Here is a 17,697-nt window from a genome sequence, read left to right on the forward strand (position 1 = left end):
AAGCTCATATGCAAAAAGAATATTGGACCAATTGTAGATGCGCTCTATGTTGATACCAGCCCACTTTCAAAAAGAAATGTGTCAAAATATGAAAGGTATTTATTTGGCCTTACCAAAGCTTACTGTCAATTCGTGATAACTGCTTTGTTGACTTGCGAATCAAATGGCTGATACATACTTTTGATTTGTAACTACTGAATCGCATCGGATGAGTCACAAAATGTTATTTGACGCAATAGATCAATGCTCAATGGCTAGTTTTTTATGTCTAACGAGCAACGGATGTCCGTTACACCACGCAGATCGGCATTTCGCACATCATAAAATGCAAACGATACACCGATGCCAACATTCGCGTCTCTCGTCTGCCTTCATTCCAGGGCAGTGGAGCTGTGTTAGCCAGTGTGTGGTACTGGAAGAGGCAACAGAGGTGTGTGAGGCCATTTCTAGCAACTGCACGGTGGAAAATGGAAAAATAAATGACTCACGATTTGCGATTCATAGTGACATATTGTCATTTGGTACTGTTGTCATCGGTGACATCATTCGAGCTGTCTGTAATGGTGTGTGTGTGTTACATTCGAATAATTCCTTCATGCACCCGTTTTGCAACTTGCAACGTGCGTGTTCTAAAAATAATCAACCTTTCCTACGCCCTCCCTTTGACCGCTCAAACGCATGAATTAAACTGCGTAATGGTAATGTTCAATCTCACACCTCGTCTGGATCAGAATTGTGCTGTCAGGATGTCGAATATTGAGGCGATTTAACCGACATTCCAGGTTTCCAATAAACCCATGACAGTTGTCCAGTGGCTGGAGTTTGTCAATTTTATGTATCAGACTCGTCTGGCTGAGCTTGGACATTTTATGATATCCCGGTACATCAGGCACATAAATCTGACTACGATGGAGATAAGTTGAATTTAAATTTAAGAAATCGCTATTGCTATGATTCATTTTAAACATCTCTCGGAACTAAACATCAAAACAGCTGTTGATGAACCTTATGAACTTAGCAGTTTTCTTTACAGTTCAAATTCATGTCGCATTGAAAATATTTCTGTCCATATCGATCAAGAGATCCCACACGAGATTAAAGAACTTCTCCGTAAACCACAATCCGGTGATCCAGAAGCAGTTGGCCGTACTGTGCAGCATCGTTTGGATGTTGGCGAAATTAATTTACCATCTCCGACAGGCGACAGCTCCGAACGCAATATGCAATTAGCGAATTTTACGAATACCTATCGCTCCCGAACGCATGCCACACAATTTGAGCATCATGCGCATCGCTCATTCAACTGTTTGAGCATCGTGAGTTCAACGAATTCGTACGCGTGCGTCTCCTTTCGCGGTTCGAGTCATGCGTGATGGTGTTGGGTGTCACATGGTGTCAGAAAGGAATTTTCACTTTGATCACATGAAATGTAATGTTACAAGTTTTGCTTGAAAATATAGAAATTATTTAATTTTTCAAAAGTATTTAACGACCTTCTTACACTAAAATTGTTACTAGTTTCTTTAATTCTTATTTCAGTGTTTCTTACTGGTTTGGTTTGGAAATAAGGAGTATTGGTTAAAATTATTGTTGAATTGAGCTAAATTATATTTTGAGATTATTTAATTATTTTCCAAAGTCACTGAAAAGTATAAACGTACAAAAATCTGGAGTTTCTTTCACTAAACCCCAAAACAGACTCAGCACTTTTGTGTAGAGTCGGCCCCCTTTGAAAGGTCAGCAAAAGTTGGATGTTGTGTATTCGTCACTGTCAGCAATAAATTTAACCTGCGCGCGACAATTAATCTGCTACCGTTGGAGTCTCAAACGAATGCTACGAAAGAGGAACACAAATTTGACTTGTTTGTCTGTTCATTCACGTTGTAATTCATTAACTATTTATATGAAGGATATAAACGAAATTCAATCGGCATTTATTTTATTCATTATGTTTTCTATTGCTTCATTTTTTAATCCACCAAAAATATTTTCAAACAATACATTATTTATACAATTATTGTACAATTAAATTGTACAATTTATACAATTATAAATTATTGTGTGGCTGTTCTAATGCTGTTCTTCTAAACGATAAGTCTATTGCATTCCGTAAATAAATTAAAAATAGTTTTCACTTGTAGAACTCTAATTTCAACCATGTATCTGAAAACTTTAACTGTTCTAATGATAAACTCAAAATGTTTACCTAGATCTACATTTTTATGCACCGAAAACCTGTTTATTTGTACCCGCGATCATACCAGAACAAACGAAGGAAAACTAAATGATCTGCCACACTAAATGACACCTATTTGTTGCTCGCAATAAAACGCCTCGGGTAATGATTGTTATTAGCGGTTGCGGTGTTTCATATGTCACGTCGGGGGATATAAATATCTGCCGGGAAATCATCCCATTTCGGTCCGGGGCCCCAAGTGGGATCACAACCGAGCTGTGATTGACGCTGCTAATCATTTCGCAGCTGTTCGTTGGCTCGCTCGCTCTCTTTCCCCAGCGCAACAGCGCGAAAGTGGAATGACTAGACACAAATTCACGACTCGTCACTGTAAAAGTCAGCTCGTCAGTGTCAGTGCGTCGACGAATGCAGCCGCACCACTGCAGCTAGCTCATGCAAATGTCATCCCGTCGCATTCGGTGATGTAGCGGATCGCTGCAAATATGCATCAGCGCGTCAACTATCCAACGGGGAGCACAAGAAACCGCTCAGGGGAATCTGGTTGAGCCAGTCGGTCAGACAAATTCGTCACTGTCATCGAGATGCCGTGAAGTAAAGGTGTTGAAGATTCGGTAGTGCATCACGCTCAGATAACCTGTTTGTACAAGCGATCTCAAGAAAAGATCAATCCATCAGATTTAAACATTTCGACGGCAGGTTGTATCTAACAGGCCCTCTCACTCACACTTGTTAGGATTTGTTAAAAAACGGCGATTAGAAGGCGTTGGACATTGAATGAAGATGCTCAAGCGGGTTCATTTCGGTTGTAAACAACATAATCAACTCTAATGTTGATTACAAATGTAGATTTGACTGTTGAAGTTAAATATAACAAAGATGTGAAAAGAAAGGTGAGGTAGGGTTCAGAATAGATAAAAAAGGCGTTAATTACTAAAGCATGGAGATAAATTATATCGCGTTTTTTAGTTAAACACTAAGATATAAGATTTGTACGATATTTATTTTTATTAATTTGGGGATAAAATGAGATGATATATCAGTTATATTAAAAAATAGTCACTAAATCACAATACAAAAACAAACGATTAAAACTTGTTGTTTATTCAGAAACGATGGCCGGACATAAAAAGATGTTCCGATATAGGATGTGAGCTCAAGTGGAGAAGGAATGAGTAGAAGCAATGCCATCTACATTCTTCATGCGAAAGACGTAACAGCCGATGAAACACCATGCAGAAGGGTTCCGTTGAACGATGTACCAGAAAGAGATGGAAACTAGATGGAAAATCAATAACGGTGATTTTTATGCTTCAGAACACACCAGATAGGTGGACGATTTTCATCTCACTGCTCGAGGAAAATCGTCCACCACGTGTGGTCCCTGCCTTCCCATCAGTCCATCTTCTTCGCCACTTGCAAGCCAACGTCCAACACGAGATGACGGTTTCGTCCACTCGCACGACATTTGACCGGCATTTGGGGGTAGCGGACGAGCGGTCACCCAAAGAGTGTGAGAGATAATGGGTGAGTGGGCTATGCTTTATTTGTAGCTGGTTTATGTTGGACATCAATTGTTGTCGACATTACCCGCTTCTCGGAGCAGAGGGGGCCATCCAAATGGTGCTCGCATCCTTTCGTAAACATGCATCGCTCGAAAGTGTCTCCAGATGATCGAGGCTGTTGCAGGATGGACGGCAGTCTATACATAACCTTTGCATGGAGTGTACTCACACACACATGGCGAATGGAACTCAAAGGTGGAAAACAAAATAGCAAAGGATATGAAAATTAACGGTAACGACGATAGCTTAGCCAAAATAAGATGCGACACGTTAGAGAAGGGTCTTGAGAGTAAAGCTGCCACAAAAATGGAAATAAACCAGTTTTTTTTTGCTCTACTCTATTATCGAATCTATGAAATGGATCAGCATTGATTTCATATCCATTCAGAGTATTATTTGCGGATTGTAGATGAATCTTTGATCACAAGACTTGAACATGAATTCTTCAAAACATACAAATATCTCGTGCTAAACTCACGCTTTTTAAAGCTCATTCCATGTGTTTAGAAAACCAATTTTATGTATTGAAAATTTGTAACGAACAGCTAAACAATTTCAAACCATTTTGTTGATTACACTTTCGGGCATCATGACCACGGTGTGCTTGTTGCTTGAATGCCTTCGCTTTGTGTTTTATCGTGAGCAGCGCGATAACGTTTAAATATTTGTAATTAAATTATCTTCTCCAAACAAGCCGTGATGAGAAACAGGCGTACCAGTGTTGATGTGTTCGCATTGCCATCAAAAACCGTGATGGGAACGGTGCAGATTTCGTTTGGGCCGTGCAAATGGACGCCACGGACACTGTCGCTGTCGATGAGACACGATAACAGTTGATAGCACTTTGTCATCAGATTCGCCGGAGTTTTTAGCTAGCCCCGGACATGGAACGCACTCTGCTTGTCTTCTTATCCATCTGCAGGTGTTGTGAGACTCATGCTTTCATCTAACATCAGCAGTTTTACGCGTTGTCGCTAACAGGCCAACAGCCATCATGCGACAAATTATCATTCAAAATGACAACAATCGAAGCATGGATTCGCATAAAAAAGCACGATGGACTTGTTCAATTAAATTATCATTAAAAACTGCTTCCAGTCTGTTCCGTCGGTCGTGGGCTGCTTGTCACGTAAGCTTGAGGTTGGAAAATTGACATTACCAAAAATTAATTCTCATTAACGATGTCAAACAATCTGCAGCAAAGTGATGATCTGTTTCCCTTCAACAGGTCAGCGCTGGTAAATGGCATGTTATAATCAAGCTGATTTTTTTTCTTTTTTGCAGACCTCTCAGAACTTCAATCCGGACGCGTGTGGATTCTACTATCAATAGAAAATATTTATTTTAAAGAGATAAATGCGTTTCTTGTTTGATATTTCATCACTTAATTCAGCTTAAACAAGATGTTATGAGTGTAATTTGCATTTCAATCATTGATTTGTGAAAGCTTTAATGACCTTAAGAATTATATGAAATAGTGAGAGGATAAAAATGCGATCCAAACAACAGCCACGACCTTCATACCGGTGGATCAGCAACGATCAAGGTAAGTAAAAACTCTTCTTACATATTGATCTGAGGTTTTTGTTGTTTATTTGGGTCACTTGGAACAAAAATACACAGTTTTTCGTATTATTCAGTATTTCAGTAAGTCACATTTAAACCCGTATCGCTCAAAACACCTCTCGGCTCACAAGTAACACCGTTGACGTTATTATTAATTGATTCGTTAGCATTAATAATTATGGTGTGGCCCCGAGTATGTAGGCGCTATATTTGCTCTACAAGGGTATGATGTTCATAAATAAAATTGCTCCTTAAGCGGCTCATGGAATTACAATCGAACCGATCAACAAAACACTCTCCCGAGCACGTGCGTCCGTCCCGCGCGGTTCGAACATAAGCCGGTTTACCGAGCCGAGCTGCACAGGCACGTAAGTTCTACACCGGAAAATATTTAGCGGCTCATAAATGGACATCATTTTGCATCGCGATGGTTTGTGTTGTGTGCTCTAACCGATGCAAATTTACTCGTTCATGAGGCGGCAACTTACAAACGCCTCCAAAGGTCGATGCATACGCGGCGTCCATTGCATCATTGTCACAGGCACAGTATGTGTGTGTGATATTTCCAGGTAGTCTTACAACGTCTCGCGGTATCTCGCCGGGGTGTTGGCCAGGTCTGGGTCTGGTGGGATATTAAATTGAAGCACATTTTTCTGCAATCCAACAGCGGCATTTATCAATCGATTATCAGATCCTGAACATGGCATGAACAAACACATTCTGCTGATGCTTTTCGTAATTGTTTCAGCATGAGCCATGATATTGCGTTACCTCCGATTTTATCGTAAGCATAATTAGTTATCACCACAAGACGTATGAATTGCCACTTTTACAGTTTTGCATCTAACTTAATCAATTTCGTCTTTATAAGGTTGAGGTATATAGTTTTTACTATTATAAAAAATTAATGTTATCTTATTATTTTCAACTTTGTGAGTAAAATAATAAGAAAATCTCTCACATTTTGTTTTAAACTAAAAATGTGATACATGAAAAATGTACCATGGGCTGAATGAAAATATCAGCGTCACCGGGTCGTTCTAATGTAGCGAAACACATCGTCACAACCGTGGGGTGCATCAGCCAGGGTACACATTTTTACGATTTATGTGTTTAATAAAATTAATAAACGCCACGCCGCTCACTGCATCGGCACACAAAACCCGTTGTGATGATTGAAAAGCCGAAGCAAAGGATGCTCAACGTGGCTTGGCTGCACGGTCTTTATGAACATGTACTTTAACTTTGTAACCTTTCTGGGTCGGTTTTTCATTGATCAATCGGTAACACGTCCTGTTGTTTTACCGTATAGATGGTTGGCAAGACAGAAAAAGAGCGAGTGAAGGAGAATTTCGGTATTTGAAAAGGACTCCTGTTGACTAGCATAGAAAAGGTGCGCTGTACTTGAAGTGGAATGAAGTGTCATAATTTTAATTTATAAATTATTGCTTGTGTCTCGAATAGACTCATAAATCATTATCCAATGAGTTGTTTCTTTTACGCTTTCCCTACGGAATCGTACGAAAACATGTGAGATAAAATTATGTACTACTGAGCATTAAATATGATACAAATTTAAAAGTAGCTTAGAAGAAATAAAAAAAGATTTTATATACTTGTTATTCTGCATTTTGGTCAATGAGTCAATGGTACTTCATACTAGCTCCAAATGTCAATGTTTGTAGAATAAAGAATAAGATTCGGTTAAAATCAAAACCTGTTTAGAGTTCCATTTGTCGTTACCATCAGCTTGGAACGAAAATGAGCATCTCTCAACGTCCGCGTTTGGTCTTAAAATTTCAACGGCCAATCTTGAAATTTATTGTTCACGATAAGATACCAGTTGTTTAGTGTAAAATGGACTCGTGAAACATGCAGCAAGGTGCCAACTGGTCCCAGTTGTAGAAGTTTGACAACACTTGGCGGATGCGTAACATGAAAGATAACTATCCATCCTGCAGCAGGGATGTGCAGATGTTAAAAATAAGCAAATAGTTGATATGATGAGTATTGCATATATTTATGACATTTACATTGGCTCAAGACAGAGTGAGTTAGGTAATTTAAATAATTCATTTCGATTATATGCTTGTTGTATATCATAAAGACACGATAGCCATACAACATGTTCCAAACATTGAACTACTCATCATCCATTGAATTATTCTTCATGTATATAGATCAGAAACATCACCCAAAAATACCTAAACCTACAGAATGCATTTCTTTTAATTGAATAAAACTTGAGAAATATGTCCAGCGATCGTCCACTTACGATTATCACTAAAGAAACAAAAAAAAGAAAGAAACTTATCAAGCACAGCGAACACATGTCAAACGAACGTGATATGTTTATGATGATCACCATCGACGGGCCGTGTGACACTGCCAACACGGAATGTGCTTTTTCTGTTATCCCTTTTCTGGCTTGATTTGTCTTGTTCGGTTGGCCGGGGCTGGACGTAATTTATTACTTTCAGATAAAACTTTATTGAAACTCAAGCTGGATCCCTCGTTTGGCGGACAGCGTTCTATCAGAGATACCATTTTCGGACCGATGCCGTGGTGCAATCGATTTTCGGGACGCCAGAGACATCATGAATCCTTCAAGCACGGTTTGGAGTTGTCATTTGAACAGACTGATCGACAAATTAGGTAAGAACTGAAAAGAGCCATGACAACCGATTTCTGTTCCAAATATGTTTATAAGCTCGAAAGTTGCTTATTATTTCAGATGATTTTTACTATTATTTTTTCTATAACACTACTACTTCTGTGCAGTTGCACAAGAAAGACGAAACGATATCAAGTTTTACAGTCACATCGTCCCGTGGCGGGCAATCATTGCCAGTGCAACCCTTAACCAGACGTAATATTCCCTGCACTACACGATACACCGATGATGTTGATTTATGAAGATTCATTTTCCGGAAATCGGCTCGCGCTGCGCTGACCATCAGTTACCCACAGCTACTCACGGCTCACGGTTTCGCCGTTTCTTCACAAGAAGCAGAAGAAGTGAGTCGTTGGAGTGTGGACAGAGGAGAGTCCCTTCCGATCCACCCGTTCCTCGCACAGCAAACTCGTTTCAGCCAGCTTTATGTGGGGTTTATGTAAAAGTGTTGAAGAAATGGAACCATCAACGTGAACCGGCGGAGAAAAAAAGAGTTATTAAATGTGCAAAAGGTTGGGCCCATAAATTACTCTTCTTCCGTCTACCATAACGCTTGTGGGGCTCGATCCGGAGACCCGATCCAGACATCCCGTCGCGCATCACTCACCTACGAGGTATACGAGCGGTACAAGGCACGTACACGATTGGCCAAAAAGCGTCTCCCGCAGTTAAGTACGAGGTGCTCCCGCTTCATTCCTCTCTCACTCTCTCTTGGACTCGTCGTTTTCCTCAAGCAGCTCCACGGAAGCTCCTGAGATGGACAGGGTGGCCGGCAATGGTTCGTTTTCACTTGCACCAACAGGAACGACTCCAACGGTTGGTGTGCAGCAGCAGCGGGGTGCGGTGTAATTTTTTAAACGATTTGAACATTTCTTGATTATTCTTCAGTTATTGATTAATTGGAGCTTGCCAGCGCGTTGAAATATGGTGCATCGTTTCGTTGGTTCTCACCCTGTTTCGCTTTGGTGCATGTGCCGGTCAAACGGGCGAGCGATTTTCAAAGAGTGCATTCGGTGCTATCGGTTCATCGTTGCATGCACGGCCCTCGGCACGATGGAATAACGCCTCCATCTCGGTTTTCCATGGCTGCCCACAGCAGCCGTTCCTTCCGTTGACTTCCACCTGGCAGGCGTTCGGAACAACGTTCAAAAAGACCGGGTTCATAAGCCCGATCGGTTTGTTGCCATCACTGACGCCTTGGGTGCATAGACGACTGGACCGTCCGTCCACCACTGGACGGGCGCTCTGTTGGAAATTTTGCGACATTTGTTGAAGTCATGCGAGTGATGGCCTTGTCAGGCATGGTATGGAAAGAAAGGTCACTTTCTTGTAGCCAGGACTGGGAGGAAAATTTCATGGTCGCTTTCTCCCGATACAAATTATACGATCAATCAATGCTCACAGAGTGTGTGACATATCTGTTAAGGACGATATACTTTAGAAAACTGATAACAGAATGAAAATATCATCCAAAAGAAACTCGCACCAAATTTCCATTATTTTTCAGCATTTCTTTTGAAAACTTTTGTCAAACAACCTACGAAGCAAATATTCACAAATGGTTGTTTTTAAGTTAACATAGTAACAGTCAATCTTTTTCTTTAGTTGTCGATGTTTTTTTGAGCCAGCTACCCGTCGGATCCTGGTGTAAGGCATATGCCAACAATACGAAATAAAATGAAAGACAGAAAACACCGATATGAGTTATGTGAATTTAAACAATATGAAGGTACTGATTATTTGATTTATTGCCGTACACCACCCTGCGTCTTGTTTCGGAAATGTGCCTGGGGTCAGTTCGGTTGTCAGGACGGAAGAGAGAAACAAGGAATCGGGAGATGAAGTTCTTAACATCGAGCAACCGCATCAAACCAGGATCCCATATCAACGTACTTAGGGCCACTGTTGGCGGGATATTCAGTCGTGCTGTTTGTGGGAATGGTGCAGTACATGGAGAAAGTGAGGAGACAACATGCATCGAGAGAGGAGTCGTTTCAATGAAGATGGTGAAAAGGGACAACAACGAATTAACAGCGTTGCTTCACTAAAGCCTTTCATATGTTTTTTTTTTTTTCAAATGTTTTTCATCCACTTTGATACTGTTGCAGATTAAAACAGTTGATTTGTAGTTTGAATTCTCATCTTGTGTCATCTTACGTTGATTCATGCAATTCTCTGACATTCTCAAGATGGTCTCACTGTTGTGTGTTTGTGTGTATGAAAAGTGACCAGTGTGAGATGAGGATAGAAATGTATGACTTTGCTCATCTTCTTCACTCGGTCGTATTTCTCTAAGGACACACCAACATACTGGCTTGTATGAGCAGTACCATCAACAGCACAAAAAGCAGCTCCAGGATGGCTGAATGTGTGCGTATTATTAACTCATATCGCTGGAAATAGACTTTGATTAATAGCGATAATTTATCTTCTCACCCGTCCAAAGCGGGCCAAAGAGGAGAGGAGAAAGATATTGTAAAGGTGTGCTTCATTGTGTATGTTGTTCGTTGCAGTGCGTGTGTACCGAGAAACTCCTACGGATTGAGGCAAGAGCAGAAAATAGGAAAGACACAACCCGCAAGAAGCGTCCCAAGAATCGACAGAAAATCGATTTTTTGTGAACACACACGTAGAACGAGTGAGAGAGGTCTTAAAACTGTTTTAAAATCCATCTTGGACTCTTTCACCGATATGAGTTACGTCCATCTTGGGGCACACAACCACTCCCATACGTTGAAATAGTTTCATACCAGCCGTCAGTCATTATTCAAACCATTGACACGATCATTCGTTACATTCGATGACCGCCATGATTCGTTCTCTCAATGTGACCTACCCTGAACTGAAGATTCCGAGCTTTGTGCGAGCTGAGGGCGCAGACAGCTTGTGGAAGTAAACCCGTTGATCATGGATGCATTCAAGGCGCACTCTTTTCGCATTTGCAATGGTTGAGGATCGTGTGCGATCGATGGCCGGACTACAAGCGATCGGTCGAAGGCTTTACGATAACACAAGCTATACATTGACAGCAACAAATGGACCGTTTTGTCGGAGAGCATTATTGAAAAATGAATCATTGACTTCGTTAGCCCTTAGGGTATGGTTATATTCTGTAAGGATTGTTGCTGTTAAAAAGGAACGGAAAACGGTTGATCATAAAAAATACGTTGTTTTTTGCCATCTTCAAGCATTGAGCAAGTACGTTAACTGATAAATATTGACTTGTTTTAACAACTTTCAAACATTTGAAATACATGAAAATAATACATAGCTTAACTCATCTGATGTATAGAAATGTATTAATTCTTACCAAATGGAACGGGCAGTATGAGCAATGCTTACCATTCCACCTGTCATCAGACATTTTTCACTTTTCACTCACATCAATCTCTCAGACAACCATAACCTATCAAATAGGTTGCAGTCAGTAGGAATCGATTTTTGCCCCTGGATATCTCACCGGCCATGCAGAAAAATAGTACTTCCGAATAGTCCCTTCCCAACGAGCATCCCATCACTTTCGGTCACTCTTAAAAATCACCTTGTCATCCTTGTGATTTTTCATGTGTTGCCTTTGATTCCTTTCTGTTGAGTTGAGTTGTGAGTTGGGGCAGGAGTAAAGTGGACAATGAAAAGGATTGATGAGAGTTCCATCAACTATGGCTGTGTAGGATGTAGCAGAATTATAACCAAAAATATATACAATATTTCAAATGATAGCTATGCATTTCCACAAATGTCTATTTTACGAAAACTATGTTTAACCTTGCACAAATCTTCAAATCTTTGTAGAATAGTTGATCCAAAACATATCATTCTACAAACGTTGTCAACTTGCTTGTGTAATTGGTACCATCCCTCACAGGTGAAATTAAACATCAAGAAAATTAGAGGAACCAGTTTGATTGATTTGCTCGTAGTGTCATATCGAAGAAACGACAGACGAGATTCCCCTTTTCGCCTCGGTTTGTATGTGTCTGTGCAATCTTCAATGTGCCCATTCTTCAGAGATCCCCATAGACTTGCAACCAGAAGTACGAGAACCTTCGATGTTTGATTCCCAAACAGCTCACGGGGAGGAAGAGAAAAGGAATCAGCAAATGGGAAAGAGACGTAACGACCTAAACTCCAACATTCACAGTCAATGATGGACGAACAAAGTTCGCCAGCAAGGGATGGGAATGTCGCATGGGGTGGTGTAACTGGCCCGGGCAGGGGAGCAGAGCAAACGGACAAGCGACGGTGACGAATGGAGAAACCATTCGTATGATGAATGCCACGGTTCGTCTCGTCATCAGCGAGCCAGAGTGTAAACGACGGGAAAATAACTAGACCATAATATTTAATATGACGAAAACATCGCTACCGTGCGTGACTGGAAGATGATGCTGGCGCTGAAGCTGGACGGTGATGGATGCCGGTTGAATGAGTGATTTCGGGGACGAAACGTCGCCTTTGCCTGCCACTACTACTACTGCTACTACTACTAATACCACCTCTACCGCTGTTGCGCTTGCGGGGATTGATGGATGAAAGGGACCAGAAATCCAGGACCCACACATCTTTCCTCACGATGGCACCCATAACTCATCTCATCATTCCATTCCGCTGGGACTGAGCTTTGTCCGGCCATTCCATCCTCCACTACAGGGATCGGCAATCATTTTTTGAGTTGCTAGTATCAATGAGCATATGTTCATATTGGACCGGTTCATGATATTCTTATTAAAATATTAGTTACACTTTTATTGATGTGATAAATTCAAATGAAAACAACGCATTTTAGCTCAGCGCTGGAAGAAAAAAAATAATTTTAAAATTGTTTACAACTGTTCTATGTCATAAACAGCACAATGTTGGCCTTCCCTGGCCAGTACTGTAAATAACTACGTTCGAAACCCGTAAACTGATGGCAACATCAAATCACATTTTCTGCTGAAGATGACGGAAGAAGCGATATTCGTGATAAGACGCTTCGAAGGTGTCCACAACAACGCTACGGCACAGTGGTTGTTTGCCGTAGACATACAGTGGTCATAATCTATTTTTTATTAGCATAAAGTTGTTTTATTTATGTTCTAAGGTTAGCTTCTTTTTCTCATATATGTTTTTGACATCATTTTGACATTTTTTATGTATTTTTAGTTTATTTTAGTGTTCTTTAAAAATAGCAAGGAAATCAGACTTTTATTCATTTTGCATGCAATTTTAAGACTTTCGTTCAAGATAATAAGTACTTTTTAACTCATTTCTTTTACTGTCAACCTTTCAAACGTTACTTTTTTAGTTATCATAACAGCATTTTAATGACATGAAATTTAAGATCAATAAACTAAAATAAGGACATGAAGCTGTCTGCTTTCAGCTTTTTTAAGAATAAAAAAGCTTAAACTTTTCTTGTCATTATTCAGTCACCAGACGTCGATTTAATGAATTTAATGGTTTAAAATGAATTAAAATATTCGTAACCTTTCTAAAAGAGGACTAACTTTGGCATGTAAATGATAACAGCCATAAACATGTGTTGCTTAGCTTGAAAAAGTGATCTTGTAGCAAAAAGAATTGTAATATTTTTACCAAAATTGTGAACTTCTTCCCACTATCCATTGCTCCTTAAGCGACCCGGGGCGGGCGAAGAGCGAAGGAAAAAGTTGCAAGTTCCAGACAAAATGAGTGGCCTGGGGATTGAAAGTTAGCAATCCGGGAACAGTTTCTGACTGTCGCTTGTGCAGCCGGCCCCGATGGTGGTCCCCGGGAATGGTGGACACCGGCTACATAGTGGTCGTTCGGCTACCACCCGAGGGACAGCTAAAAGCACGGAAAAGTAGAAAACGTGATACCTCTCACAACTGGCAAACTTCACCGCACGCCCCGATCCCAGCCCGGGTGTTACGGGGATGTGAGTGCAATGCAAGGTCACCGGGAGACGTCCATCGCCTACGTTTGGCCCGATGATTCCTTTGCCCAGCCCCGGCCACTGTGATGGCAATGATGATTCATGATTGATGTGAGGTGAAAGAAGACAGATTATTATACATTTTCACTACACCGCACCATACCGCGCGTGCTGCTTCAGTTGCCAGTTCAGCTCCATACGCTGCTCGCTGCTTCGTCCCGGCAGTGTCACTGGACTGGGCTTGCCATTTCTCTTGCCAGCATTTTTCCACCCTCTCGCCTCTCGGTACGCCAGGGTGCACCCTGGCTTTCGCCCTTCATCGCATGGAGTGTGTTTTCTTGTTACTGTTTCGTGGCGGAAAGATTTCCTTTGCCTGCTCTTGCTTGTTGTGTAGCGCTGCCCCGTATTCTTCGCGCGCGCGCCAGTCAGCGTTGATATATTGTCGGATGACCATGATGATGCTGATAATGATGATTTGAAGAGTAGGAGAAAAGGTGGGCAAAATGATGGCGCAAGTTCGACACAGGCGAACCTCGGGCACGTGTTGGGGAACTTTTCACGCCTGTGTTGCTGGAGAGGAAATGTTGCACATTTTTCCTTCCGGGCCTTCTGCCAGGTTTCTGCGGCGGTATAGCTGCTCTTCATGCACACACACATACACTCATAGCCGTTTGTTTTAAGACGAAATCACTCAATCCGAATAGCCAAAGTGAAACTATTACTATCAAGATGGGCAATTGTACGGTGGCGAGTGGTGGAATCATCATCATCAGCATCTTCAGCAGCAGCAGCAGGAGCAGCAGGGCTAGTACAGTTGGGATGAAGCATTCGTCATAACGCTGGCCGGGATGATGAGCTACAGTGTTTGATGGAGCGTAAGACAGTGACCGAGCACGAAATAGTTGAGTACTGACAAAGCAAGAAGCAGCATGATGGATCCGGTTGGTTCCTGTTGTGATCCAATACAATGGGTTTGGTGGCTATTTGGGATTAAAAGCGTAAAGCGCGAGAGGCCATGTTTAGTGCAACGTGAGCATTGTTTAAGGGGTTCAAAAATAGTGCTTGTATTAAAGCATTTACCAAGCAAAAAAGTTATCCTTTTTTAAGTATTCTTCTTGTAAATTTAATGCTTTAGCATGAAACATGATTTTTTTTCTTGAAATATTTAAAAGTCAAGCTGTCAATGCATTGTCAGAATACATAGCAATGTATGAACATATAGTTTGCTAGCTTGCTTAACCCTTGTCCGTTTGTTCTGTCCATCTGGCGGGATCAGCGTGGAACAGCATATTCGAAATATTTCTCCGCAGATTACCTACATTATTTATATTTTCCATGTATTTATTGCATTCGCCTTACCCATACCCATTACAGTAAATAATGAACACCATATCCTTCATCAGCTGTGCCATCGGTGTCGCTAGTGACTAAGCTCGCTCACCAACTCGAACTGGCTGGGATGCAGGGTCTGGCACATGGATACTTCTTGTACCGCCAACTGGGAGAAGCACACACACACCAAGGGAGTTGTAAGCTCAGGGTGTAAAATAAATGACGGTGGGTCTTTCGGTTATATTGACGCTGGCCTTTGGCATGACCGTAGCCGACACAATTCTTTTCATTTGTGCCACAGTTTTCTTACTGCGCTTGTGGACAGTGATGCTGCTGCTGCTGTCCGGTGGGATGACGCTTTCATTGTCATTGGGGAAGCGAGTTGACAAACTTATAATTCATTTTGATGCATCGTGCTATATAATAAGAACGTCAAATGTATGGAGCTGGTGGATGGAGTCTGCTAAGGATTAAAGGATGAAAAAAATCCAACCACAAAAATGTGTTATATTGCATTTTAGCCACAATGAAATAAAGCAAGCAAAATATGCAAAAGAGACAATATATTTTAAAAATGGAAGAAACACGATTTGAAGAGCGACAAAAGGTGACAGGAAAAAAAAAACCATCAGAACCGAATAAAATTTCCTCTCACAATGCTTACACCACAAAGCATTGCTCTCTGACACGTGTCAATCATGATTTCCGAACTGGAGATAGCGTGAAGCAGCAGTACTGTTTTTTTTTCTTGCATCACTCTTGCTAGCCTAGTGCCCGATGACATCCGCAATTGGATTAAATGGTTGTGTCGCACGTCGAAAACAGGCGGAAATGATTAGATTATATGCCACGCTGGATTGACACGGCTGGACCATCTCGCTACCAGAGCGACGACTTGTTGACAGCCCATCATCATCATCATCATTCTTGCCAGCAGCTTAATGTTTGCTCAAATTCCTATAATAAATTGAGCGGGATACAAATGGAACGCTGGAAGTGTAGAAAGGAAGACAATCATTATGAAATACATAAATTAGGTGTGTTCTAGTTTTAAATGTTTAAAAATTCAAACTTGATGCGATCTCATAATGCCAATTTTGCTATAACATGTGCTATCCAGTTAATTAATAATTTTATTTAATTAACGATAGGACAAGAGATGATCAACATGCAAGAAACACAAGAAAAAAGAGAATTCAAACAACACTTATTGGATATTCTGTTGATTGCTGCTCTTTGTTAAACACCCAAAATTGTTACAAGTTAAAAGGGCCAGAAGCAATCTTGTGATCATTATAATTATAAAAATGTAGCAATACATAATTGATCGTTTGAACCAAATATAGATTAAACAGAATAAGAATGGTAGAGTATACAAATATGTCAGCATGTTCTCAACCATTAATGCATCTGCAATTGTATTCATTCGAAAAACAAAGTTACTTAATTGTTGTATTGTATAAACGTTACTAAAAAAATTGAAATTAATGGTCTTAGCATAAAACAGATGATCCATTGAATACTTATCTTGTGCATAAATGATTGATATTGATTGGATACCATGCGTCTCCATGAAGCTACTAAACGATTTCATTTTTATTTAAATTAATACATTATTCATGTTGTGCATTCAAAAATTAGTTATAACAAAAATATTACAAACTGTTAAATACCCAGGAATTAATTAACAAATAATGCAAAAATGTTAGTTTGTTTGCCGCTTATTTTGGTAAATAAAGTTAATCACCCTTTTATTTATTATTCCACTTTATTTATTATTCAGTAAGGACGGCCGAGTCGTATTGCTGATGAGTCCTCTTTATTACAAATCAAAATGTTTTAAAAGAGAGAAAATAATCAAAGCTTTTTCTAGCACTTTTGTGATCGAACATTTTCTTCACTGACATATTGCATCCAACAGTCAAGCGCAAACTATTGAAACATTTCGACCGGGTAAAAAGAGCCGCAAACCCGGATCCGAAAAATCCTCTGTTTTTGTGCAATTCAATTTAATCATCTTACGGTTCCAGTCGGCGCTGCCGGATTGATTCATGCCGTCAGCAACGAGGCTAGCGATAGCAACGGAACGAGACGAGCCAGCCAGAGCACAGCCAGAGAGTAACATGATTTTCAGCGAGAGCAAGAAAAATGACATTGCTTTTCCCTGGGTGGAAACTTTGCACCATACCGCATCGGTAACGCACGGCACGGAGCAAGGCGGTGGGGTTACCGGTTACCGGGTTGACATAGAGGGATCTTCATCTCACACAAACGTCGTGCAAGAAAACTTTCCTACTTACACGTTCCTGTTTGCGGAGCGCACCGAGCTTCATCAGCTGCAGCTGGCCTGGCAGCGCCGAACGGTAAGAGTAAGAGCCAACCAAACCGACCCGAAAGAAGCAGCAGCGATCGATTGTCCTGCCCAACCCGGGTCCGGTTGAGCCGGTCACATCACCCACCAAAGACGTTG

The 17,697-nt window shown here is 40.9% G+C and overlaps 1 protein-coding gene across 1 annotated transcript in view; it reads left to right on the forward strand.

Moving 5' to 3' along the window:
* Positions 1–17,697, forward strand: part of LOC1279986 (protein tiptop) — a 175,856-nt gene that overhangs the window by 17,342 nt on the left and 140,817 nt on the right. Inside the window, exon 2 of the mRNA XM_061656295.1 lies at positions 5,044–5,305. Coding sequence (XP_061512279.1) covers positions 5,251–5,305 — 55 coding nt within the window. The 5' untranslated portion in view covers positions 5,044–5,250. The remainder of the gene's footprint in view (positions 1–5,043; positions 5,306–17,697) is intronic.

This window comes from Anopheles gambiae, chromosome 3, assembly GCF_943734735.2.
Source record: "Anopheles gambiae chromosome 3, idAnoGambNW_F1_1, whole genome shotgun sequence".
In the NCBI taxonomy this organism is placed as follows: domain Eukaryota; kingdom Metazoa; phylum Arthropoda; class Insecta; order Diptera; family Culicidae; genus Anopheles; species Anopheles gambiae.